We start from the raw sequence: 27172 nt of genomic DNA, 5'->3' as shown, positions 1-27172 counted from the left end.
TGCTGGTTGGAGGGTGTGCCATGGAGTTTGTTCTGGTCTCTAGGATGTATCCAAGAGGATTGCAAGCCATGTGAAATTGTCCTGCTTCCAGAGGGTGGAATGTGACCCCAGCAACTTCAAAAGCACAATCATTTATTAATAATTTTTTTAAAAATCCTACCTATCCACATTAAAGAAATTGACAGGTTTTAGGTTCTGAGAATAAACTATGTTTCTCTATAACCTAGAACATGTTCAGTTTTTTGGAACTTGTATTTTGAAGGTTTCTTCAATACCTTTCCTGCTTAGGGCTCCCTCCTCCCCTACCAAACCTTAGAGTCCCTTGCAGTGAAGGTAGGTGGACACACTCTGGGAGCTGTTCCCTGTCCCTCTGGGCTGTCTCATCAGGAAACGCATGCAGGTCCTGTCTCTTTCTGTATGGTGTCCTCAGTTAAGCCATACAGGTGGGTTCCAGGGGCAGTTTTTTACATGGAGCAATAGAAATACAAAATACTTTTTTCAAAATTTAATGTTTTCCATAAAATCTGTTGGCAATCCCCTTCCCTGTCTCCATCTAAATTCTTCGGTCTTTACCTGTCCTTTGGGCTTTTTTTTTTTGCCTTGTATCGGGAGAACTAAAGAATTAGCACAGACACATTCTGATGTTGAGTAAAAAATAGCAAGTCACAATAGGTGGTAGTGTCCCCCATTTTCTGTGTTAGTAAGTTTTAAAAGAATGTATGAAGTAAGTCATGAATGTACTGAGTGTTCTAATCCTGCTTTAGTTTGGCTGTGTCTACATGACAACAACCATTTCACAGGGAATAAAGTTGTGTCTTGTGTCCTGGGTGTCTGTGTGCCCCTCCCAGTCAGCGTCAGCCCTGAACCTTCTTTTAAGTTGGGGTTGGGGAGGGGTATCATGTCAACCAACCAATGGGATCTACTTAGTGATGAGTGGATTAGCTATTTAAATGGTAAGAGTGACTGGCCCAACCACACCACACAGCATGGCCACTCAGGTTCCTGTAGAGGTGGCCTCAGTTTCTACCTTTTCTCCCAAATGTTTGCCTCTTGCCTGATTGAGAGGGGGGGTGTTTCAAGGCCCCTGATTGGAGGTCATTGGCTTTCTCCCTGTGTAGATATGAAGTGGGGGTGGGGCCGAGGGGCTGCTGCTGCCGTTGGGAAACACTTGCCTCGTGTAGATCCAGCCTTAACATTTTTTCTGACATCCTAGTGATCGCAGACCCTGCACAAAGTGGATATCAGAGTTAATACTGTGAGGAGACACAATAATGAGAATAGTTTTACCAAAGATTATGAAATACCACATAATGTCTGCGTTTTACCATTGATTTGAGTGCATCCTTAGAAAACTGAATGTAACAAAAACCCAGGACATTTTTGGAAATTGTATGCTCTCTAGCAACTCTGTGTGAATTTTTATACAAGCACTGTTTTATGAGTTATATAAAATGTTATAAAAATAGAAAAACTGTGGTCTCGTAAGTTCTTATTTTCTTAGGGAGATGTCTCTCAGAACACGTCTTTGTGTATTTGTCCTTCGTGGGGCCTCCTCAGCCGCCCCAGGGGTTGGGGGGAGGGGCGCGGGATGTGAGTGCCCAGGGCACGTCGGCCTCTGGGGCTTCCACCCTCTGATGTCAGGGCAGCAACTCTCAGGAGTTCAGTTTGTCACAGCTGAATGACTGAGAAGTCACCAAATAAATCCTAGCCCATTTCTACACAAACCGCTTCCTGGCCACACAGTGGGAGGTGCCTTTGCCCTCACCTTTCCTGGGCGGGCCTGCTGCCCCCTGCCTGAGGCCAGGCTAACAGAGATCCAGTTCACTCTTTTTTCTTTGGATTAAATGGGATTTAGTTCCTCAAAGCTAACATATTATTAACTGATAACAAAAGGATGTATGTTTTTTCTCATCTCTTTGGCTAATTATAATTCATTAAACAATATTTCACAGTAAAAATATCTCAAGCTGTCAGAGGAACTTTTTTTTTTTTAATTTTAGCCCAAGGGGCACAATTTATTATAAAGTAAATTGTGATTTGGGATTGGAACACTTTTTCCTGCAGTGAGTGAGTGCTGAGTTGTGAGTTCGACACTTCTGTGCTCTCAGCCTTGTGCAGTTAGGACTGGTCAAAGGCTGGAGCCCCAAAGGCTAAATGTGTGAGCAAGTTTAAGCAAGACTTTCAGGAAGGCTACATTCTTTAAGCCCCTTCTAGCTATAAGTATCTTTGTTTTCTACAAGAAAGAAAATTCAGATAATTTTAATTTATGGGACCTTACTTACAAAATCTAGTTCTCAAGAGATAAGAGCGCCACACCAAATAGTTATCATTATCATTGGAATGGTGAGATAGACTCTTTAAGGGAGCTTCCAGATAAATCTAAAATCCCCTCCCTGGTGGGAGAGGAATGGATGTTTATTGACCTGCTCATTTTAGTGGCACCTACCATTAATTTACCATATCCCATGTGCCTGGCACACAAGAGCTGTACCTGGATCATCTCTCAGAATCCTCCTGCAAGCGCTGTGAGGTAAGTTCCCTAATTATGCCTGTTAAGACCAGAAAGCTAAGGCCCTGAATGACGTTTATGCCATCTCATGTAATTCTCATAAAAACTCAGTGTTTGGGGCACTGTTATCTCTGTTTTGTGATAAGGAAGGGGAGAGAAGTAAATTTATTGCCGAAGTTGATTTACCTTGCATACTGTAGTGCCAGGATTTGAATCCAAGCTTGTCTCTACCCCATCGCGCGGGCTCAGGAGCTCAACACACCCTGAGCCACAATATAAAAAGATTCAGATTCAAGTCAGTGTCACATCACCCGCATCCTCTAAGCCTCTAGGGGATTTAGATATGGGTGTGCTGGTTTTAGAATTGCCCTCGGTGAAATAATTGTAGGAAATGTGGACAAACGTGTTCTGGTAGTAGTACATTTTTTGAGATTGTGAAATTAACTGCCATGGGTCCTATTCCCTAGGAGCAGAGCCTGAGATGGGGATCCTTGTGCAATTGATTGAGGGCATGGTGTCAGGAACAGGAGCTTGAGGAAAGCAGGGTGGGGCCAGGGAAGGCCGTAATCCAGAGTCTGGTTTCCACTGCATCTAGCTTCCTTCCCACCCACTGAGAAGTCCTAGAACATGAGTTCTTGGGCAGAAGTAGTCCCAGCTGAGACAAAGGGTCTGTTACTGGTGCACTGAGGTCTTGCCCATGGGAAGGAGGTAACTTGCCTGGCAGGGTGGCCCCCTTTGACTCCAGAATGGCCGCTGGCTCTCAACAGCTACGGGATGGGTGCAGTGGCAAAGGAGATCTGGGTGGGACTCTGTCAGCAACCACAAGGGGCAGAACCCCTGGAGAGCACATTAAACCAGATGGCTGGGCCCCACCCCCAGAGGTTCTGATTCAGTAGGCTGGGGTTGGGCTGAAGAATTTGCATTCCCAGGTGATGCTGGTGCTGGTGTCCCGGGGGCTATATTCTGAGAACTGCACTCCAGTTACTTCACAAAATTCGCTGTGAATATCTGTATATACAGAAACTGAAGGCATCGCTCTTTCCTGATTTTTATAAATAGATCTGAGCTGAAATAAGTGGGTTTCTGTTGTGTTAAAATAAAACCGACTACTTCTTAACTAGTAGTAAATTAAACCTCAGTTTTTAGGTCAGTGGGAAGGGGCAGGTTTACGTAGGTTTCAGCATCAGGACTTAGGGACACTGGCTGAATTTTGATGGCTTTTGTCAGAACATTCCTGCATGGCAAAGCATGTCCGTTGATTTTATTTAAGGGGTAAGTTCATTTGTTCTTCTAAATAGAGTTTGTAGTACAGATAGTGAACTGTGTTCTTGACAGAGGTGGGGAGTGTGTAATGCCGCCGCTCCTCCTTCCAGAAGCTCCTGCAATGTGACAGCTGTGCATTCAGAAGTGACGACAGGTCCCTAAATTACAAGGAGTTCTGTTTTTTGTAAGAGCTCCCATTTTCTGAGCTCCTGTAATGGGTCAAGAATGTGCTAGAGACCTGACAAGCATTATTTCATTTAATCCTCACAGAAACCCTGTGGGCTAGTTATTTTATCCCCTTACAAAAGGGGATGCTTCCAGAGGTTAACTAACTTGGTCAAGGTCATACAGGTAGCAGAGCTGGGGCCCTCTAGTGCTGGCCAGGCAGACTCCAAAGTTTGTGCTTTTGATTTCAGAGCTGCCATTCCCATAGCTGTGTGCAGTAAATTTCTCCGTCTCTCTACCTGGTGGTCCCCCACCAGTTCACTTTTGCTAACTGTCCACAGTTTCTGGGCTGGATCCACCCAAGTGAGAGTGTTTGACCACCCATGGAAGATTTTAATGCCACAAGAAATAGAACAAAGAATGCAGGAAGAATCCTCTATGCCACAAGAAATAGAACAAAGAATGCAGGAAGAATCCTCTCTGCCTCTAAAGGAGGTTCATTCAGCAAAAGTATTGGTAACACCTGTTATCTCCTGGGCACTGTTCCATGATTCTAACAAGCCCCAACCTCACTCACTGGTAGTTAAGAAGCCTGTTTGAGCTTGGAGGGAAGGTACTGATGGTAAACAGCACAAAACCTGACATCTCCTGCCTGAAACTGATTTTCCAGATGCATGTGGGTATAAGCAGGCTGAGACCTTGGCTCTTCCCCTCAGCACAGACAGCTGAAGCCACATCCCAGATGAAACAGGGCTCCGCTCTGCCCGGGGGCACACCTGCAGAGCTGCCGAGTTTCCTGACTCCTGTTTCTCAGACTGGAACACAGTTGCTGCCTATGCTGTGAACCCTGGCTGTGGAACTCAATAGCCCTGATCTTTCTGGGGTTCTGCTCCTGCTATTTCTAACATAAGGTATTAAACCCGAATCTCCTTGATCTGACGAGCTGGAATCTCGGAACAGGCACAGTTCCAGGCATGACGAGGCATAGACTAAGTATATGTTAGGCCCCTGGCGATGGTGCCTTCTCTTCAAGTTAACAGTGACTGTGTTGCTTAATCCAGAGCAAGCTGCTATCATTTTAGCCTCACCTTTATCTCACAATCAAGAGTTAAGGAATGTCCCCTACAATCCTAAGGAAAATTTTCTACATATTCTGTGAGGAAATATCTCATAGCATCTAACCCCTCTGAGTGGGGCTCCAGAAGTAGATGTGACCAGTCTAGACCTCTAAACAGAAATTGCCTATTTCAGACACTTGCTGTTCTACCCAGACTAGTCTTTGGGGTGTCCCATGTGTGCCTTGGAGAAGGTCTCTTGATTTAAGAATCAAGTCCCCAGATGGAAGGCCCACTGGGTGCAGTTGACATCTCTACAATGGCATCAACAAGGCCTTGTGTGTGACCCATGTCCTCAGAACCTTGGAAAGCTGTAGGCTTTCACCATCCTTCTTTTGATATACTTGGTGTGCTAAGCAATAATGATGAACACAAAACCTTAAAAAAGGCAAGCAAGCATGTCTTTGCGAGCAACAGGAGAGTGGCTGTCTCAGGCGCTGCACTCCATTCCAGAGCCCTCAGAGACATTCCAAGCAACAGACTGGGTGGCAGCAGCTACCAAACAGCAGAAGCAGCAGGCTATGGGAGCCTGTGTGTATAGGAAAGGAGAACTTATGAAGAGTGTATGTTACAAATAACTATACCTCTTTAGACCGATATTAGACTGGGAAAAGTCAGAAAGTTGGTCATGCCAGGGGCTGTGTGTTGCTGGTGGGAGGGTAGCCTGGGGCAGCCATTGTAGGGAGGAAGCAAGCACTGTTATATGCAGTGGAGTCTGGGAGAAAGTCATGGGGAGAGTGGGCAGGCAGAATGTGGTGAATGCATGTTGGGATTTATTATGCAGCAGAGAGAAGCAGTGGATTAGATGTATCTATAGTGCCATGAGTGAAAAAAAGACAAAATGAAATGTATAATAGTGTCATTTATGAGATTTAAATATATGTGCACAAAACAGCAAAACATATTTTACAAAAATACATAAAAAAATTTACAATTACACACATTAAGAATAGTTGGCTAAAGTAACAGAGGACCTGTGCAAATACATGTAAACGAGAGGAGAAAAAAAGAACATGACAGAACTGGAGGGTGGATACTAGCAATAGGGCATTTCCTAATGGGAAAACGTGTGGGTGTGCATCCCCATTCCACTCAATGGCATGTTGGTAAATGTTTAACTGGCTCTCCCAGGGAAAAATAAACCCTGATTCATGGTGTTTACTGACTTCCAAGGTGAGAACACTCCTAGTAGGCTGATTTCAAGCAACCAATGTGACTCACTAAAAGAAAGTAGTTTGGCCCTGGTTGGATAGCTCAATCAGAGCATCGTCCAGATACACCAAGGTTGTGGGTTCAACCCTCATTCAGGGCACATATGAGAATCAACCAATCAATGCAGAAGTGAAACAAGTCCTCAGTGTTTCTCAAAAATCAAGAGACATACAAATTCTGTTCTGAGTCTACTCGATGGACTTTATGTAATTTCCTTTACTACTCCCTGAGGTCATCAGAAAATTGTCTGATAATTATGACAGTTACTTTTTGAAAGCCAAGATATATATGACCAAGATAAGGTAGAGCCCTGACCAGTGAGGCTCAACTGATTGGGCATTGTCCTGCAAAGTGTCACTTGTTCATTCCGGCACATGCCTAGGTTGCAGGTTCAGTCCTGATCAGGGTGTGTATGAGAGGCAACCAGTCAATGTTTCTCTCCCTTTTCTTCTCCCTCCCTTCCCCTCTTAAAAAAAAAAAAAAAGATAAGGCAGAACTTTACTAGAGTGTCACGATATACATTGCACACCCTTTAAGGGCTCACAGAACACACACTGCCACCCCAACTGAAATCTGTTTTCTTCTTAAGTTTCTTGAAAAATGGTAGTTATGTTTCTATCTCCCCAATCATTACTGACCAAATAAACCATGACTTATCCCCCAAGTGCTAAAAAGATAATAAAACTACTGCCTAGCCATCTATATAATTTTCCAAGAAAGATAAAATGCTATTGGCAGGGAAATACAATTAGCAACCATATTTCCTAGAAGAGCATTGTTTCTTTGAAAGGATTAGCCATTAATGGTAAAAGGGCGAGAAAGGCCTCTACCAAGTCATAACTTTGAAATTGTTCATCCTTTAAAAACTACAAATGTACATAGAAGCATTTTCATACTTTTCTCAGAAAACAATAACTATTAACAAAAATTGTCTTGCCATCTCATTAGAGCAGCCTCATCACTATGGACATTTGGGGTAGGATAATTCTTTGTTGTGGGGCTATCTGTACACCGGAGGATGTTTAGTAGCATCACTGGTCTCTACCCACTCAATGCCCATACCAGTCCCTCAGTTGTGACAACCAAAAATATCTCCAGATATTTCCAAATAGACCCCAGCAGCAAAATCACCCCCAGTTGAGAGCTAATGCATTAGAAACATCCAGATCTTTTATCTTCTCATCACGTTAGCCACATTTTCACGGAGGAGGCTTTGCCAGAACAGCATCGTCAGTAATAGTGCCTTATCATTTGGGTTGAGTAATGAGCTGCAAGAGTTTCATAAATCTTTATGAACTACTTTTGTTTCTGATCAGTTTTTGCCACCTGCTGCGATCAAACCAACATGTTCCATCATCAGGTATCTTCTTTCTTAGTTTGATTTTTAAAGAGACATCTAGAATGGGTCAAACCCTGCCAGGCAGCTAAGTTAGGTGCTAATTACCAATAGCTTCAAAAAGCCTTCGGTACGGCCTATCCTGCTCTATAGCTACCACCAACTCATCAGCTTTGTACATTTTAACTTGCTTCCTCCTTCAAAGACACAAGTAAGGCAATTAGTATCCTGATCTCCAGCTGACCAATGAAGCAGCTGAAGCTCAGAGAGGTTAAGTCCAAACTATGACCAAGGTAACCCAACTTGCTAATGGCAAGACTGAGCCTAAAAACTAGGATCCCAACGCATCACTAAATCACACTGTCTCTCACCACCTAAGACGTCCTGGGCTTTCTATCATTTTCCAAGAAATCAAGAGAAGAGAGGGAGAGAGAAAGGGAAGAAGAGAGGGGGAAGGAGAAAGAAAAGGAGGAGAGAAGGACAGTGAAAACGGGACAGAGATGAAGGAAATGAGAAAAAGTATGGATATCAATATAAATTAAATTCATAACTAACATGTCAGAATTAAGTGTACTTTTTTCAGATGACTTAGTAAGGCTCAATTAATTAAGCGGTAAAATAGAAAAATTCCCTCTATTACAGTGCACAGGATACAATATCATTTCTTCCTGAGAACCTATTTAAGCTTTCAAATAAAAATTGATGTTCCCAGGTCTTCTAAAATCTGAGCTGGTGAAAGACTCACAGACTCCTGGCCCAAACAGCTCCACTGCTCAGGGCTACAGAGGTTCCTAGCACTGTCAGCTAACCTAATTCTCAACTTGAGCTGACCCCTTCAGTGCCAAGAAATAGCTCCTAGTAACCTAGACAAATTTATTTATACAGATGACCTATATTTGTGTGTGTACCTTCTAATACTACTCTATATTTTTAGGCTTTGTCCCTTTTATAACTCTTGAGAATTAGAATAATTTCTGATTCTTTCTCTTCATTGATAAAAATCTGTGTATTTTCTACTTTCACCTGAAAATTAGACCCTCAGCTTATTACCCTACACCAGGAGATTATCACATTTTTTCTGTAAAGGGTCAGATAATAAATATTTTAGGCTTTGTAGGCCACACAAGGTCTCTGTCCTATACTCCTATTTTATAAACAACCTTTTTAAAATGTAAAAATCATTCATGAGGGCCAATAAAAAAGGCCTCTGGCTGCCTTAGTTTATCAACTGCTGCCCTAGACAATTAATTTTAAATGGGCCCCGACTGACTTCCCACTTGGGAATTAGGTGGAACTTTACTCATCCAGCGTCTACAGACAAACTGAAGGGGGAACTAAGGGCAAATGTCGTTATTTCAGAAAGGCAGTGGAGAACGGGGCCTCCCAGTGCTCCGTTAGGCTGCGGAGGGCAGTCTTAAGCAGCCTAAACCCAGAGAAGCTGGCCAATAGGGAGAAAATTGGAATAAAAACACTGATAACAAGGCCAGTTTATTTTTACTGCCTCCTGAGGTAGTTAACCTGGGAAACCGCGGGCTAATTGTGAAAACCCTGTCTGGGCCCGGTTCCTTCAGCACGCACCTCACGCATGCTCAGGAGGCCCAAATAAGCACAAATCAAACCCAGGAGGAAAATCCTGGCCATGGGCAGTGTCTCCGAGATATGGATCCTGATTTCCACTAAATGGCTCAGTAGATTCCACAAATAAGATAACTTTATTTTAATAAAAATGTCTTCTTTTTGAGCTAGCTCCCTTCCCCACCATTAGAAAGCAGCTTTATCACTTTAAAAAAAAATGCAATCCATTTATTTAATCATACTCTTTTTAGGCAATTTTAACTTTTTCCACCGTCGTAAGACTACTCTGTATTTGTCACTTTCAGTCTTCTCTTCAAACACTTTTTTCAGGAGAATCCGCATCACTATCTCTGATTCTGTTTCTTTACCTTCTCCAATTAGAAGATCCAATGTATCTCCCACTTTCACCTGAAAATTAAAAGAAAACCAAGTCTTTATTATAGCTTGGGAAATGCAGGCCAATGCCGACATCTCTTCTTAAGAGTTTTCGCTGGATGACCGTCACCCAGGGGCAGGTGAGAGAAGGTCCTGACTCCTCTGTAACAGTCACTCACTCCTGGGGCCACGCTCGGAGGTGCCTTCAACATGCGCAGCTCAGCACTGGTCAGTGTCCTTCCTTCAGATGTAGACCGCTGGTGGCTTGTGGACAGTCCCCATGTGGTGTGTCTCAAACACTCACTAATATAACAAATATAGAATTATATATCGACTACAGTTTAAAAAAAGAGACAGGACTCAACTCACAAAGATGTAATGCCACAGAAGAGAGGGTTGAGCTGGATGCTAATTCGGTGGGTTCAAGGGGCTGAGGTCAAACCCATTGTTGCCCAGCTGGGAGCTTTGGGTTGAGCTAGTGCAGGGCATGCCCTGGGGCAGTCACGTCATTGTCGCCAGGGTGCTGCCAGCCCAGGGTGGATACCTGGCACTGGCAATTCTGGATCCCAGGGGATCTGTCCAGCAATTCAGGAAGAAACTAACCTGACCAGGTGTCATACACTTCTTCTACTAGGAGACAAGTCAGGGATGACCAGGGCACTCTTCCAGGGGTAAGGGGGAACCCCAGATGTGGGCCATGGACCCTAAGTGGGAACATGTAACCACTTAAAAGCCTACAGGAGAGCTGTTTAAGAAGCATGGTGCCAAATGCTGACTTTTACCTTATTTTCCAGTGAATGCTCTCTGAAGAAGTCAAAATTTCATGCTTTCGGAACATCTGTTCTCCCACCCATGCAAGGCTTTCCAAGGCCCAATACTCAAGCCTACAAAATGGGTGTGCGCACCTGCTCACCACGATGCCACACTGGCCAATCCAGGGAGCCCACAGAAGCTGGGTGAAACACTCACACACAGGGGCCTTTTCTAGATCGTTAGCTTTCTCCCTTGTGGTTGAGTAGCAGAACACCACCACTAGGCATAAAGACTACTTCTCCCCTTCAGTTTGAAGGAGGGACTGACCTAGGAATCATCTGTAGGGGGTGGGGTGGGGTGCGGGGATCATCCTGGATGTACTTCTGCTTGGTTCAGTTTTTTTTTTAAGTGACCATGCAGCTCCAACTGCGGACACTTAAAATTAATGTCCAAAAATACAAGGCTTTGGAACTCTGCTTTACCGTTTTTGGCATAACTTGTCCACTAAAATTCATTTTTAATATATGCACATGATGTGAAATTTAAAAGGTACGAAAGAACAGAGAGACAACCTTTCTTGTGTATCCTTTCACAGATGGACTGTGGGTGATGTCTGCTCCTTAAGAGAAGAGCAGGCTCTTATGTACCTGAAAAGGGGATCCCTTTGTCAGCTTACTTCTAGAGCACAGAATAGGGATGGGATCTTTCTCCTTTACCCAGCTCACCCCAGGGAGAGGTGGCTTTAGGAGGGTTTCACTCCCCATTCCTGGGCTCCACAGGCTCTGTTTGAGTCAACACTTACCCAGCGCCTACAGCACTCTGGTTTGCAGCTCACAGAAAAGCTCTGCTCAGCTGCAGGCAGCCAGGGTTACAGCTGTAGCATTAGGCAAGTGCCTGACCTCTCAGGGCCAGCAGCCAGGCACAGGCCCCACGGAGCAGACCACGGAAGGGGAGGTAGTCTTTATTCCCTGCAATGCCCTGCCCGGCCATGCCCTTCCTAGTGTGGGAGCCAGCACAGCAGACGCAAAGCAAAACTGGCTAGGATTAGGGGCTCTTCCAAATATCTACATTTCAAATCTCCCCTTAGCGACAGTTACCATGGCTACCAGGTCTCCTAGTAACAAGGCAGCCCAGTGTTAATACAGGCCCCTTCTTTGCTGACCCTCAGGAGACATCTGGAAGACAGCTGAGAAGACAGAACACCCAAAGCAGAATGAAGCAGCAGCAATTAGGCTGTGGTTAACACCATCTCAAAGCAGAGGGAGAAAAACAGACTGTGGAGTTTGTAAATGAGACCCCGGCACACAGGCATCAGGTACAGAGAGCAGGTCTCGCCTTTGGATCACTGCTGCTGGCGAGAAGGGGGCTGGGCTAAACCGTGAAAAGGAAATTAAGGGACCAGAAGGGCCTGATCTACAGAAGCCGGGCCAGAGTGCCCGACTTACTGCAGCTCACTGAGCAATGGCTGACACCCATGGTCCGAACCTGCCGGGTCAGGGGCCATCACAGGGACAGTGGGCCCTGTGACCTGACAGCTGACACAGGTACTGAGGAGGCCCCCCTCCTGTCCACTCTGATCCTGGGAGGAAGGATGTTGGAGAAGCCTCAGTGCTCACCCAGGTCCACAGCCCCGCGCACCCTGCCGCTTCCCAGGGCAACAGGCTACAGGCTCAGGTCCTCCGCTTCAGGGGTGTTTTGAAATATGAGAGCGGCTAAAATAAAAACCACCTCCAAAAGGTGATTTTTAACTCCCCTGGAACACTTGTTCCCTGGACACCGACTAAGATTTAGAAGATGTCTGCCAATGCCTCACAGGGTCTTTGTCATATACTTTTTTGTTTCATTAACTTTTACCTTCATTATTGTTTTTTCCAATTATGAAAGTGATACATACTTGTAAAAAATTATGAAAATAAAAAGCATGAAGAAAATATAACCCATAACGCCCCACTCAAAAAATACTAATAATATTAACATTTTAAATTCTAGATGTATTTATATAATTTACTTTTACAAAAATGTATATATTTAACAGAATTTATATATGACTTACTATAATAAAACTGGATAATGGAGATGCACCTTCTTAGAACACTCCTCAGGGACTTCTTTCACTAACACCAGCACTGACACGAAGCAGTCAGAAAACGGCCCCCCTTGCGCGCTGCCCACACACGAAGCCCCACAGCACAGCAGCTGGGGAGGGCACTGCTGTTTGTGCAGACGTATACCCTTTCAGGGAGCAGCAGGCCACAGACACCTCTGCAGTGACCAAAGGTTTCTTTTTAGCCCGATTATTATGATTTTTTAGGGGCTAACATTCATGAGTGAGAAGTTTAAATATTAGATTTTTGCCGGTTCTGATTGTCATATTAAAATGTTAAAGAATAAGTGGGAAGCTTCATCTCGAAGTCATCATGGCTGCCAGAGCCAGTGATCTGTGTGACTGAAGCCGGCTGGGGATTCTCACTGGCGTGACCAGGCCCTAGGAGGCCTCAGAAGTGGTAAGAGAGACACAAGGATGCCCCAAGTAAGAAGCCCGAGGGGAAACTGAGGGCAGAATTAACTGAGAATTGGCATGCAACAGACAAAAATATCTGGCTGTCTTAATATCTCACCGTTCTGCTTTTCTTCCATAACTTTTCCCCATTCAGCTTCAGTTCACCTTTGTAGAATGCATCTTCCACTTTGCTTTAAAAAAAAGAAAGTCAAAGTGCTTTAAAATAGAAATATAGTCAAAACCATTATACAAGTTTGAGAAACACACCTGCCATTAATGCTTTTTCTGACAGTGACCTACCTCCCCACAAAATCTTCAGTCTGGGTGCTGGGAAAGTGAAAGTCATTTGCTTCCATACAGATCTAAAACGGGGGACCAAAGGGTACTGCTGAACAGATGCCAACCCGCTGCAAAGACTTGCTAGTAACTACCAGGCAGGTGACCAGTACCTTGATGGGGCTTTCTGAGAGGGCTCAGCACGTGCACCTGCCCCATTTAGGACAGACCCAGGTTCTCCACCTGACTCCCTGTGCAGCAACTCCCTGCCATGTGGTAGCTCCTGTGATTCACTACAAAGTAAGTGATCACACCCTTCCCCCTCACATACCTCCTCTGTGTTTTGAGAGAAAAATGGGGCACCATATATATGGTGAGGTCATTAAGAAACCCTCTACTAGTCTGCACTACAGTTGGGGAAACTCCAATCCAGCAGCTGCTGATCTCTGAATCTAATCACTGGGGCAACCAGACCAAAGGAAGGTGCAGACAAAAATCAGTGCCCTTTCTTCCTGCTGCTCTGATTCTAGGTGATGGAAATATGAGGTTCTCCTTAATAATAGCAGCAGCAGCTATTACTCTGGGGGAAAGAGAGGACTTTTATGAGTTTGCCAGGTTTTAGAGAACATTAACAAATCCCAACCAGGTTGCCTATGGGCTCAGAGTCACCTTTATGAGTCCTTAAGCTTCACAGATTGAAAAATTAAACTATGCCATTAAATCAGGTCATAAAGGTACAAGTTACACAAGGAAATCTTTCTGAATTTATCATTCATACCATAATTCTTACCTTGTATGCAGTATGCGCATAATGATTGCTACAGGAATGAATGAAAATGAGATGAGGGTCACTATTCTTATATAATTAGTCTAGGAGAGAATGAGAGTATTAAAGAAATCTTGAGCCCTGGCTGGGTACCTAGTAGGTTGGACCATTGTCCTGTACACTAAAAGGCTGTGGGTTTGATCCCTGGTCAGGGCACATACCTAGGTTGTGGGTTCGATCCCTGTCCAGGAGCAACTGATCAATATTTCTCTCTCACGTCAATGTTTCTCTCTATCCCTCTAAAATCAAGAATCTTTAAAGTTACACTTAATATCTCTGTGCACTATATATGAACACACATAGTATCTTTTTCTTTTCATCCTCATCCAAGGATCGTCGTCGTCGTCGTCGTTGGCAGCCGTCCGTCTCGAGAGACGATGGTGTAGCTTCTTAAGAGTCTATCTGCACCGCTGAGAATGACTGTGCAGTCCGACTCGGGAGTGACACGGTATCTGTCTCCTCCCGTGTTGAATCGACATCTTGCGATGACGCTGGAGTGTCCTCTCCAGTGAAGCTGAAGCTACAGAGCCTGGGCAGGGTGATATGGAGGGTCTGCTGTTGCCCATGCAGCAGACGCCCCCTCTCTTCGCAGCTGAAGGGTCCAAGGGAAAGACGGAGTCAATACAGCTTGGCTTCAGGTGCGCCGCAGGAGTTGCCGGTGTTGACTACAACGTCAAACCGCCTTAGGGACTCCGGCTCCGGATTTTCTGTCGGGGTTTACTCCCTTAGCCTTTCCCCTGAAGAGGTATGCCGCAAGGCAGCGGAGGTTTTTTGGAGTCAGAGTTTTCCTTCTCTGATGTGCCCTGACTGGAAGATCGAACCAGCGACACTTAGCTCGCAGGCCGACGCTCAATCCACTGAGCCAAACCAGCCAGGGGAAATATATATATATATACACACACACATATATATATATGTATTTTTTTTCCCTTCCTTTGAGCACTGTAGACCCCCCTCTCTTCCCCTTCCAGGCCTTGGGAGCAATAGTCTCGGACGGCAGGACCCATGCACACAGAACTCCAAGGGCTCCCCTGCTCCTGCACTATTACGGTGTTTCTTGTGACCTGGCGTTCGGACACCTGGGCTTGGGGCTGCCGAGTGGGTGCGTGAGACGTCTCCCTCTTCTTCCCTGCCTCGGTTTACTATCTGTCCTACCTAACAGAGCATTCCTCACACCCGCCGCTGGCGGCCACTGTTTCTACAGCCTGCCTTTTCCATGTCACACTGGCTTCTCTTAGTGACGGGCGTCGAGGATCAAGGCCCGTGGTCTGGCTGCTTGCAGCGCGTCCCTTGTTAATGACAGCACCCTACCGCATGATGGCCCGCGGCTCTCAGGGCGCGCGCCCCGCAGCGACCGCACCGCAGGGCCCCCGGGCGCGCGCGCGCGAACCTTGTGTTGCTCTAACGCACTCATCGTCATCGGCAGCCGTCCGTCTCGAGAGACGATGGTGTAGCTTCTTAAGAGTCTATCTGCACGGCCGAGAATGGCTGTGCAGTCCGACTCGGGAGTGACATGGTATCTGTCTCCTCCCGTGTTGAATCGACATCATCCAAGGATATGTTTATTGATTTGGGGGAGGGGTGAAGCAGGAGGTGGGGGGGGGAGAAAGAGAGAAAGAGAGAGAGACATCGATATGTGCCCTGACCAGGAATCAAATGTGCAGCCTTTTGGTGCACAGGACGATGCTCCAGACAGTGGAACCACCCAGCCTAGGTACTGCTATAAATGCTTTAGATACCTACAGAAATACTCATTTAATCCTACCATCTACCTTCTTAAGTAGGTTCTATTATCCTCATTTTACAGATAAGGAAACCAAAGCAGAGAATTTATGCCCAAGGCCATACACAGAATCAGGACTGAAATGTCAGTAGCCTGGCTGCAGAGCCTGCATTCTTAACCACCATGTTATACTGCTTCCATCGATTCTAAGAGGTATTTTGTTACACTGTGGCATTTGTAAAACCCAGAAACATTTTATGCTTGCTATATACATCTTACATGGTGATTCCTTTTCTCCTCAAAGATATTATTAAATCAATGGTTCATCTTACAGCCTTAAGGGAGTTTTAGAAACAAGAAAATATGGCACATGAGACTTGCAGTCAGTCACTTGACTTCTTTGGGAATCAATTTTCTTTCTTGTCTATAACTATAAAATGAAACAACTGAAGCAGGTTTCTATAAGGTCTTATCTATGGTTACTGTTCACCATAATATGGGCCTAGTGATTGGTAATGTTATATCAAAATAACCAAGACAAGTGATTTATTTTGTAATAAAATGCATATCATACTTACTTTCTTCCAACATCAAGGCCTGTCTTCAGGATAACGTCATACCGTAGAGACTGTACTACTTTCTCCAGGTCTTTATAGTCTTTGACCACACTGGGGTCATCCTCCAGCTCCTCTTCCTGCTCACTCATCTCATTAGGATCACTGTCTTCATCAGAGTCCTCTTCATCTTCAACTTTTTGCAGAGTCTTTTTGGTGGATTTTTTAGAGCTTATATTACTTTTGAGTCTTATGGAAAATGGGAAAATATATTCTGGAGATAGTAAAAGCCCTGGGAATCTCAGTGAGAAGATGTTATGGAAAAGTGTTTTATAATTTGATGCATTTAATTTGGTACTAGAAAAATACAAATATCGATTCCAGGAAGCACAGAGTTTGTGTGAAGGTGTCCGTTGTATTGCTCCCCAGAGTCCAATCCAGGCATCCGGTTTTCTTAAAATACTGGTGGGCAATCTGACACTAGTCATAGCCATGGTGCATATAACCTGCAACAGACAATAATTCAGTTCCATTTCACACATGCAGTATCCTGGCACTCTTACAACGCAAACCACACACACCATGAACACTGTATCTAGTATACTGTACTTAAGCTCCTCTACAAAAGGCCATATTGGTTTGCATGGATGGAGGGCCATGCACTGTACCATAGTGAGTCTTCAAGCTATAATTAACATGCTTACCTCAGGCTGGTCATGAGAGCCGAACTAGATACTAATATGTGTGAAAACACTGGTTCTACTCTTTCCAACCCCCAAATTACTTGCTACTGAAAAATATTAACAGTAGTTCTCGATGATTTGTTTTTTTAAAAAAATCTCGCCCTGGCTGGTGTGGGTCAGTGGATTGAGCGCAGGCCTGTGAACTGGAAGGTTGCAGGTTTAACTCCCAGTCAAGGCACATGCCTGGATTGTGGGACAAGTCCTCAGTTCTGGGTGTGTGAGAGGTGAACAATCGATATTTCTCTCGCACGTTTCCCTCTTTCTCCCTCCCTTCCCCTCTCTATAAAAATAAATAAATCTTTTTTTTAAATCTCATGGAAAGACTACTTACTGACATATGTTACATCCTTATAACATTGATTTAGCCAAGGAAGGACACCAGATCATGACTTCATAAATGCTTGAGTGAATCTCTCAACTTTATTTCAACCTCCAACCCCAGCAAGTCAAAGCTGGAATGAACCAACTGGACAGATGTGCACTTTATTTCCTTTTACATCTTCTTTCCACTGTTCAGCAGAGGCATTAAGTAGCAGAGAAGCAAGAGGCTCGAGACCCACAATCTAGGTAATTGTTTCCTGAGGCCCTGAGGTGCTGACATGCTAGAGAGCAATCAATTCCTGCTTTTCCTTAAAGGCAGCAGAAACCCGCATTATAATAGTGGCCGACTCTCCCAAGTCCATCGGGATGGTCTTAATACCACGATTAGTAAAGTGAGGAGGGTTGCCATACGGTCAATATCCTCACACTTCAAGTCTGTGAATGACTTTCCTTTGCGTCAAGGCTATACTTTCAGACTGATTTGATAATGGTTCACATGATTTCTCCTTCCTATTTTCCATTCATCACAAAACTGACAACAGCAATTACCTGTAAGCTCACTCAATAGCACATAGCTAGCTACTTTTAAATTATATTTCTTAACATTTTGGGCCTTATTTTTGTTGGCATAAATGAGGCAGACTACAGAAGCTCAACTCTGTTTTAATGCTCTTGGGACCCCCATGTGAGTCTTAAATGAGAAATAAAGCAGGCTCAATTTAAGAGCTATTTTTCAACACAACTATAATTTGAAATAATTTTTAAATACTATGAAATCACTAGAGTCCTCTAAAATACTGACTGGAAACTACTTGAAACACCTTAAAGAGAAACACTGATATTATATGTATACCTATATAATATAGAACAGATAATAATCATTCATAGAAAGAACTTTAAATTATATATCAACAGGCATAAAGAAAATATTTATTTCAGTACTTCCCATGGATCACTACAATCAAAAATATTTTTAAAGTTACCTAATGATGAACTACTTCTTATTTTGCCAAATAAAGATGTTTTTATCCTTTATTTTGCCAAGTAAGGATTTTTAGTAATATAATTTTTTAAGAGAAAGGAGATAATCAATTATATGTGAAAATTTAAAAAACATTTACAAACTCAAACCACCAATAATCTACCCTATGCTAACCACTGTTAATATTTTTGGCATATAATCTTCACAGTGTAAAATTTTAAGAAAAATAATTCACTCAAAAGCAGAGTCTCCCATACCTAACTGCTCACCCAGAACACACAGAAAGGTTAACCTTAAGTGGCCAGAGCTCTCTATCATCAGCCCCAGAATTTCTGTGTTGGGTTTAAATTCCAGACTCATTAGAATTTATCCAGGTAATGTCTAAGTTATGGGCCAAGACAGCCCTAGTTGAAATCACCCTCTGCTGTTGGGCCCAGACCAAAATGGTTTGTAAGATGCTCATGTAATGGAGAGGATGAAGACTGACAGTAATGATGACTTGCCTGTATTTAGGTCAGTGTTTTTCAAACTGTGTGTCATGAGCTCTTATTAAAATTGTTACTTTTTAAGAACTAGAACTGAAAGGTATATAAAATATTACAGTGCATCACATATAGTAAATGCTGCTTCATGAAATGTTTGTTAAATTTACATATACATATATACATACACACACACACAGGTCATCGCGTAAAATGTATTTACTATGGCTTACAATAAACAAAAAGTTTGAAAACACTGGTCTCAGTGACTTTAGCAAATTATTTTTGCTGTCAGGTATTATGCCAAAGGCCATATGTATGCCTTGGAGCTCAGGACCTGGCTGCATGTTCCACCCCAATTAACAATACTCCCAGTGCTGAACGTGTCTGCTGAGATGACAGAGGCATCCAGCCTCTCAGGAATGATTCTGTGCAGGTCCCTCATTTTACACAAGAGTACAAATGAGACTTGGAGCAATTTAACAAGTTGCTAAGTCATACAGTTAGAAAGTGACAGAGCCAGGATTCCAATGCCAGGTCTTCTTAACATACATTGATTACTATGGGTCAGGCATTGCTCCCTTTATTAACTCATGTAATCCTTCCAAGAAGCCCATCTAAGTGACAGGGTCACACAGATACTAAGTGGGCTCAATCCCAGGCTTCCTGGCTCCTAATCGAGGCTCTTTACTACCATGCTGGACCTCCCACCAATTGTCCACTTCCAGATCCACTGCTCTTTCTGCTACACCATGACACTTCTCATTTTCTTCTGGACAACAGCTAACCGTCACTGACCGCAGTACTAGAGAGAATGGAGTTTCAGTAGTAGAGGACTGGAAGTGTCGCCTTACTTAGAAAAAATCCTAAGAGGAGACATCCTGGGGGAGGGAAGTTCTGTCTCTACGTCAGTCCCTGGACTGCCACATACCCCCTCCCTAAGTCCTGCCTTTATGCCACACTGCTGTCTCTGTGAGAATGCCTAGACGGATGGTCCTCTCTGCATACACAAGTGGCTATATTTACCTACACTAGGAAACTTTTACTGGCACAAAATGATTTTAAAATCACTCTCAGATGTAATTACAATAAACATAACCAAAATGGCAGGCCAAGCATTACCTCTGTTTAGTAGTTACTCACTCCCTCTCTAATCGGCTTCACTTTCTAGCAGGTATACTTCGGTAAATGCTGAAGTTTAGATAAAATAAAATGTATGAACATAAAATTGAGGAAACACATTAACCTAACCTTTTGCTGGAGATGATGACCACTTGTGGATGTTAGCAGTGGACACCCAGGCCACAGGGGTGCAGTGTGAGAACCCAGATTCTGCCTCAGAGCTTTGAAGCTGGCCAGGGGAAGGGGCTAAGCACCCAAACCCTCTTCAACCAGGACAGCGGTCATGGTGAATACCAGGGTTCCTTGTAGTTCATTGGAAAATAAGGATTCTACTACTGGGAAAAAAAAAGTTTCTGTCCTTTCCACATGGCTTCCTCTCCTCCAGGCTCCACAGAAATCCTCCACCTTCCCTCAGCCTCCCCTGCCCTTTTCCAAATGCATGTTGTACCAGTGCCGTCCGTCTTCTGTACTATTCTTACCTCCCAAGAGCAGGGACCCTAAGGGTAGTGACAGGGCAGGAACTGTGCCCCATCCCTCACTCCCATCCCCAACCTGCTCACATACAAAACCCAGTGCGTACTTGAAGATTTGCTTTTGAGAAATAAAAGGAGCATCCCACCCACTACTACCCCCATGCCCACATTCACTCATTTGCCTGCACGTGCCAAGTGGCCAGCCAGGTCTGCATAGGAAACACACAGTCCTTGTCCTCAAGAAACTGCCCGTTGGGAAGTGGAATGCGGGGGAGTAAACCGGCTGTCAGAGCACATTACAGGAAAGCCGAGGTCCACAGGAGCCTGGCCCCACACAGGCTGCAGCCCAGCGCAGCGAGGCCTGCGGAGAGTGCTGATGGCAAAGAGGGCTGAAATGAAGCTGGGGGGGAAGCAGCAAGTTAGGGCAGTAATTCTCCACTTTCTTGTGGACCATTCTCATCAGCATGCCGCTATTTCTCATTCAAAAGCCAACCAACGCTCCCTCTCGTAGAGCCCCACTTTGCCTAAACTACCTCTTTCTTGCTCTTTACAACACAATTCTTTAAAAGGGTTGTCTACACATTCAATGCCTCTCATTTTCTAAATCCAAAAGTTCATTTGTTAGTCCCCACCTTATCTGACGTCTCAGCAGCCTTTGAAACAACTAATCACTCTTTTCTTTTCCAGGTGGCTTCCGGGACACCTCACTTGTGGTTCACCTCCTGCCTCACCCACTGCTGCTTCTCAAGAGTCCTTTGCCGCTTCCTTCTCTTCTCCCTGACATCTTAATGTCGGAGGGCAACAGGGCTCAGTCTGGTCCTCTTCTCTTCTCCATTCGCTTCATCCAGCTTAATCTACGAGTTTTCACAAATGCCTACCAAGACACTGGACATTTCCACAGCTTTAAATGCCACCTATATGCCAATGACTCCCTAATCTGTATCCCTGTTCCGGAACTTCCTTCCAAATTTCAGATTTGTGTCCCTGCACAGAGAGGGAATCTAGCAGACCTGAGACTGCTATCCTCAGAAAAGCTTGCAAGGTGCCCCATGGCTGGTGTCTGGGACCCTGGATTTTAGGAAGGGTCTCACCATGCCCAGAACTGACAGGAGGGGTTCACTGTGCCGAAACTGTTCGTACAAACCACTTGACTTAGGCCGAACACCTGCTTTCCTTCTGGGAGTCTGGAATTTTGGTACATTCTTGACACAGGGTGCCTACGTGACGAACTCCCAATAAAAACCCTGGGCCCTGAGTCCTCTAATAAGCTTTCCTGAGAGACGTTTCACATGTGTCGTCACAATTTGTTGCTGGAGGAATGGAGTATGTCCCGTGTGGCTGCACTGGGAAAGGACTTGTGGTTCGGAAGACAGCTCCTGGTTTCCTCCAGACTGTCCCATGCACCTTCTCATTGCCGACTGTGCTTTATGTGTGTTCGCTGTGACCCAGAGCTGAATCCTGCTGAGTCCTCCTAATGAATCAATGAACCTGGGGGTGGCCTTGGGGCCCCCTGACACAATATCCAACTGCCAATTCACTATCCCTATTTGAGTAACAGGCACCTCAAACAACTGGTCCAAAAACAAACTCCTGAAAGAGTCCCAGTCCCAAATCTTTATCTGCAACCTTCCCCACCTCAGTCAACACCTCCACCCTTCTAGCTGCTGAGAACAGAAGCTTCCAGTCATTCTCCACTCTTCCCTTTCCCTGAGACCCATATGCATTATGTCAAGAAATCATGTCCAGCATCCCGCCACTTCCATGGGGCCACCACAACAGTCAGGCCACCAGCATCTATCACCAGGTTTACTATGAAGGCTGTTATAGTCTGTTCTCCACAGTGTCAGAGGGATTCTTTTAAAAAGTAATTTACACCATGTCATTACTTCCCTCAACACCTTCAGGCACCGATGTGGCCCCCAGGCTGTGATCTGACCCCTCTGTTTCCTCTCTGCCCTCACCTCCTGCCTCTCTCGCCCTTGCTCACTCAGCTCCAGCCACACTGGCCTTCCTGATGCTCCTCGTAACAGCAGGAGCCTTCCTGGGAAGAGTCCTTTGTTCCAGCTGCACCTAGAATACTCTTACCCCAGATGTCTGGCTGGAGAACTCATCTTCACTTCAATGAGGTCTACTCATTCCAACCCTAGTAGGCATCTCCCTCTCCCAGTCTCCCCTTGCTCTGCTCCACTTTCTTTCCCTGTCGCTCCTATATTCTATCATATTGTATAACTCACTGGTGGGTTTTATTTTTTGCCTGTCTCTGCTACTAGAATATAAACTCCACAAAGGTAGAGATCTTCACCTGTATTATATCATCTGCTGAATCCGAAGTGCCCAGAACAGTGCCTGGCACATGGTAAGTGCTTAATTACTGCGGAATGAAACTGGAGCATTCGAATGAATCCAGAAAAGAACAAGATGGGGTTGGATTGATGGGCAAGAAGCTAGATTTCCGAGGGCCTTACATACCTAAGATGTCCTTGGCCTTGGCCCAGAAGGCCTGGGGGCCATGAAAGGTCTTACATAGGGAAGTGACTCAATAAGAGTGCATTTTAAAAGATTTCCTTGGCGACAATGTGGGCAAGAGCTTAGGGGTAACTGGGGCAGGAAGCCCGACGGCAGTTTCAGGTGAGATATTCAGAAGAGATAAAATCTGTGAACGAACCGAAGGCCAGGCGGCCGTAAGAGGCAACGCAGTCCTTGACCGGGGGGAATCGATTCACGTTCCTGAGCTCGTTCACTGCTCCGTAAGGGGAACCTGGTCTAACTGCCTGTAGGTCTATTGCAATTAAAAATCTTCCCTTCTGGAAGCCTCAGAGGCGGACAGACTGCAGAGAAAGGTCAGGTTCCCCTCGCTTCCTACCCACCCCCGCGGGTTGCGCACCTGCCCGGGTCCTCAAGGTCAAGGGAAACTGGACACCTGCGTCCTTGAGCTCCGGGTCTGTGTCTGGTGACAGCAGTAGGTGCCGGGCTCAGGGGCAGACAGTCTCGGCCCGCCGGGTTCTCACGGCCCCTTTAGCCCCCGGGGCGCCCCGAAGCTGACCGGGCTGGGACAGGACGCGGGAGACTCACGCGGAGATCTGGCATAAGTGCAGGCGGGGCAGAGGCGCCACCCCTCCCCTATTTCACAAATACGCGCTGTGAAGCAACAGAAAGGGGGTACGGGCCGGGGGCGCACACAGTTACCTGTACGTCAGAGCCGCTCCTCCCCCCTCCCTCCCGGTAGTCGCGCCGACCTCCGGCCTCCAGGCACCGCCCTACGGGTGTCCCGCCCCTTCCGTAGGCACCCTCGCCGAGAGAGCGGCTGGCAGGGCGCATGGGCGCCGCGGCGGGGGCGCAGCGACCCCTGCTGGAAGTCGCGCCTCGGATGACTGCCCAGGTTGGGCCGCGGTGCCGGGAGGAAACGTCCAGCTCTGAGCCTGGGAGCGGAAGCCAGCTCAGAGTTGTTCCACTTCCACGTGGTTAAAGAGAACCTTATATTTATGTGGGGCCACCAACCTTTTGGAACATCTTTGAGAGTTATAGACTGTCTCCAGAAAAGTATATACACCCGCCAGAATTTACTGACAATATAAGGAAAGTTCTTATAGGAACATCTTTTCAAGAATAAAGCGATTAAAAGATAACTGAGTCATACCTGTCCAGCTCACTGCCCGCCAGTAGGTGATTATGAAACCGGAAAAGTCAGGGATCGCACTGTCATTATCAGAACCAATAAGTAGAGACAAGAGTTGACTTTAATGGGCACTTTATTCAGACGCTGGCTATTTGCAAAGCCAGCTGGTTGTGTACCCTCAAAAACCGTTTTAACGTCTCAATTCAAGCTGACCTTTTTATAAGAAGAAAGGGTGAGTAATGGGTTTGGAAAAAGGTTAATAGGATGAATTGTAGTCAGGAGGTGATTTTCCTAGTACTTCATTATCTGTTGATCGGCTATTCTTTATCTGTATCCTGGGCGTTTTCTCCTGGGAACACAAAGGCTCAGATACTGTCTCAGTGGCTTGCAGACCCCCTGGGCACAAAGTTTGAGTTGCTTGTCCACCTCATGGAGTCACAGCTTTCCTCTAGCATGAATCACCTAAACCTATCAGCTGAGGCTGAAATCTTTAACTAAAGCTCCCCTATCAATTAGATGGCATAAAATAAAACAAAGCACTCAACTCTGAAAACACTGCTTAGCAGTGGACATTGTGAAAACAGCCCTTTTGCGATGTAAAAAGATGAACTAGAAATTAAAGAACTGGTTGCATGAAGTTTCAAACATGGTTACATGAGTGCTCATTCTTCATGCTTTGTTAAATTAGACAGTCTTTCATTCTTTTCCTTTTCGCATCCTCCACACATTGATTTCACTGCTTCACACAGTGACTACTTGATTGCAGTTGTGCAATCAGAAAAAACAATTAGAAATAGTTTCAACTGCTGAAGTGCTAAGACTTCATATATCAATTCAGCTTATACTGTTGACTAAAATTTTATACAGGTAGTACACCATTGCATATACTAATTTAAGTTGTTTGTAAAAGGTTACAGATATACTGTTAAATCTTCCAGTAATAGAAGTTAATCAGTATTATTATAAACTGACAAAATTGCCATAGGGTCATGTGTGATTACGGAAGGAGATAAAAGAATACATTGGTATTGGATTACATGGAATCAATTTGCCCACTGGCCTTAAAAAAAAAAAAAAGAAAAAAACTTCATTACATGAATCAAGTTAAAATTTTAACTTAAAAATGCTAATATATTTTTAAAACTACTGTGAGATTAACATGTAGTGTGTTGGTATACTGAGCCTAGATGAATCAGGAGGTTTGGGCTGGAAATAAATTATAAAGATTTATTCAACGGTCTTAGAGTTTGCAAACTGGAAATACAACTAGGCAATACCCAGAGTGTTCTACACTTGATCTTAGCCAAAATGCTGAAAAGTGATTCAGGGTGTTCTGAAGAAGAAAGAAAAGCAGAGGGTTCTTATGGTAAAAAGTACAACCTTAAGAAGAATCAGTCCTGCATTCTCAGCCCCTGGATTGGTCTGAGAAAATATTCTCTAGATGTCCAGTGGTCTGGATATTGGATACCAGGTGTTCTGGATACATGAACTTTCTTTCTTTAGTCCTTCAGGGGGTAATCAGAGGGTTGTCTGGAGGTTTGATGTATATCCAGGCATTGACGCAAAACTTGAAAGTTTGAAAATTTAAGTTCCCAAGCTAGTTAAAACAGGAATAGAATTGTTTCCTCTTTCCTCAATCTACTTACGTTAGTAATTTTATAGCTTGACTAAAGTGATGCCATTTTATTTCTTATTTATGATTTTTAACTTTTCCCCCCAGCAACTCCCATTTCTTTTCCTCATTGGAAGCAGCCCCTGCTATAGTGCATTATTGGGATTGTAGTTTTTAGAACACCTAGTGGACTAAGTTCTCCTTTTGCTCATCAGGGTGGCAATAGTGCACAACATAGACACAGAATTGAGCTTGGAGTTGAGCCTCCAAATCTGGGCTCCAGCTTTTAATTTAACTTAAATAATTAATCTTACATAAAGAGATGAGTAAATCAGACAGCGCTTTGATTGGGACCCTTAAATGAGTTTAGTTATTTTTTTAATGCAGAAGAACAGCCTCACTTTATGTTCTCTGAACATTGTTATGAGCTGGATTTTATTTTCTTCTATATTTTTTCTCTTATAATTTATTTACTACTTATCTGTTTGTTTAAGTGGCAAAAAGTTACCTGGAGAAAAAAGTTCCCTTCCACTACCTCACCTTACTTACCCCAGGTCTCAAGGTTAGCTAATCACCAAAGATATTTTAAGAGCAAGCTATTGGAAAGTTCCATCCCTCCACCCTGCACCCCATCCCCTACTCACCTTCTCAAGGAGCTTACTTTTTAGATTCTCCTTTTTCCTGAATCTTTCTACTCTTCCAGACCATTCCTATCAGCACACAAACAAGATAAACATGTCACAAGTTCTAATTATCTTAGATACATGATGTTTTTAATTTTTAAAATTTAATAGAAATATTTAATACCAGTCAAGATGGCAGCAGAAGCAGACATGGCTCACCTCTTCGCACAACTACATCAAAATTACAACTAAAATATAGAACTACCATCAGCCAGAACCATCAGAAATTGAGTTGAATGGAAGTCTGACGACTACAGAATTAAAGAAACCACATTCATTGAGACAGGTAGGAGGGGTGCAGACACAGAATAGGCTGGAACCGCACCCATGAGTGTTGGATTAAAATTTGGGAGGGATATGTCAGGAGTGAGGAGTCCCATCCCTACACCAGGCCCCCCAGCCCAAGGTTCCAGTGCCAGGAAGATAAGTCCCCACAACTTCTAGCTGCAAAAAACAGCTGGGATTGAGTTGGTGGAAGAAATTCTGGAACCTCAAGCAGTTCCTCTTAAAGAACCCACATACAGACTTATCTACTCAGACTCACTCCCTCTGAGCTCCAACATCAGGGTAGCAGCTTGAAAGGCACCAGTGGCATACTGGGAGAAACTGAAGTGTCTGGCATCAAAGCCAGCAGAGGCCATTTTCTCTTTTCTAAACCCTCCCCCTATAAAACCAGCAAGCTGGTGCCATATCTGAGACTCCATCAACTTAGCTAACACTGTTTGACCTGCTTTAGAGATCCCCAGAGATTGTGTCCTCACCCCCCCACCCCCAACTTATGGGCCCACCCAAACTGCTTTTCCATATGAATGTCTTGTCTTGGCTCATGCTTCACAACTTCATAAATTCTCTCAAACAAGCAACAGCAGGCCTCAGTGAGCTCTAGGCCCAGCAGTAACAGCAGGTAGCTTAGATTCACAGCTTGGCTTTGCCTGGAAATCTCCTAGCCCAGAACA

General features: G+C 44.6%; 1 protein-coding gene across 2 annotated transcripts; it reads right to left on the bottom strand.

Moving 5' to 3' along the window:
• Positions 1–9388: 9388 nt before the first annotated feature.
• Positions 9389–23554, bottom strand: MTRES1 (mitochondrial transcription rescue factor 1). Of its 2 annotated transcripts, none has more exons than XM_090279723.1 (4): positions 23492–23554; positions 16207–16688; positions 12922–12994; positions 9389–9583 (listed from the first exon to the last, which is right to left on the bottom strand). In XM_090279723.1, exons 2-4 carry the CDS (start codon positions 16674–16676, stop codon positions 9404–9406), a joined length of 723 nt encoding a protein of 240 aa, XP_090135849.1. In that variant the 5' UTR covers positions 16677–16688; positions 23492–23554; the 3' UTR covers positions 9389–9403. The 2 variants fall into 2 exon arrangements, with proteins under 2 accessions (XP_090135849.1, XP_090135848.1); XM_090279722.1 differs by lacking the exon at positions 23492–23554 and adding an exon at positions 23190–23371.
• Positions 23555–27172: the final 3618 nt, after the last annotated feature.

The sequence above is a fragment of the Furipterus horrens genome, unplaced genomic scaffold, assembly GCF_987537825.1.
Source record: "Furipterus horrens unplaced genomic scaffold, mFurHor1.1.pri manual_scaffold_6, whole genome shotgun sequence".
Classification (NCBI taxonomy): domain Eukaryota; kingdom Metazoa; phylum Chordata; class Mammalia; order Chiroptera; family Furipteridae; genus Furipterus; species Furipterus horrens.
The sequence above is the reverse complement of the archived record's forward strand: the minus strand, read 5'-3'. Positions and strand labels throughout refer to the sequence as shown.

Bases quoted from the DNA above. Each gene is read 5' to 3' on its own strand.
- MTRES1 (XM_090279723.1), bottom strand. From the start codon at position 16,676: ATGGCTATGACTAGTGTCAGATTGCCCACCAGTATTTTAAGAAAACCG. The intron at 12,995-16,206 runs GTAAGTATGATA...TTTTTTTTAAAG, and splicing joins GGCCTTGATGTTGGAAGAAA to CAAAGTGGAAGATGCATTCT. The intron at 9,584-12,921 runs GTGAGATATTAA...TTTAATTTTCAG, and splicing joins TATGGAAGAAAAGCAGAACG to GTGAAAGTGGGAGATACATT.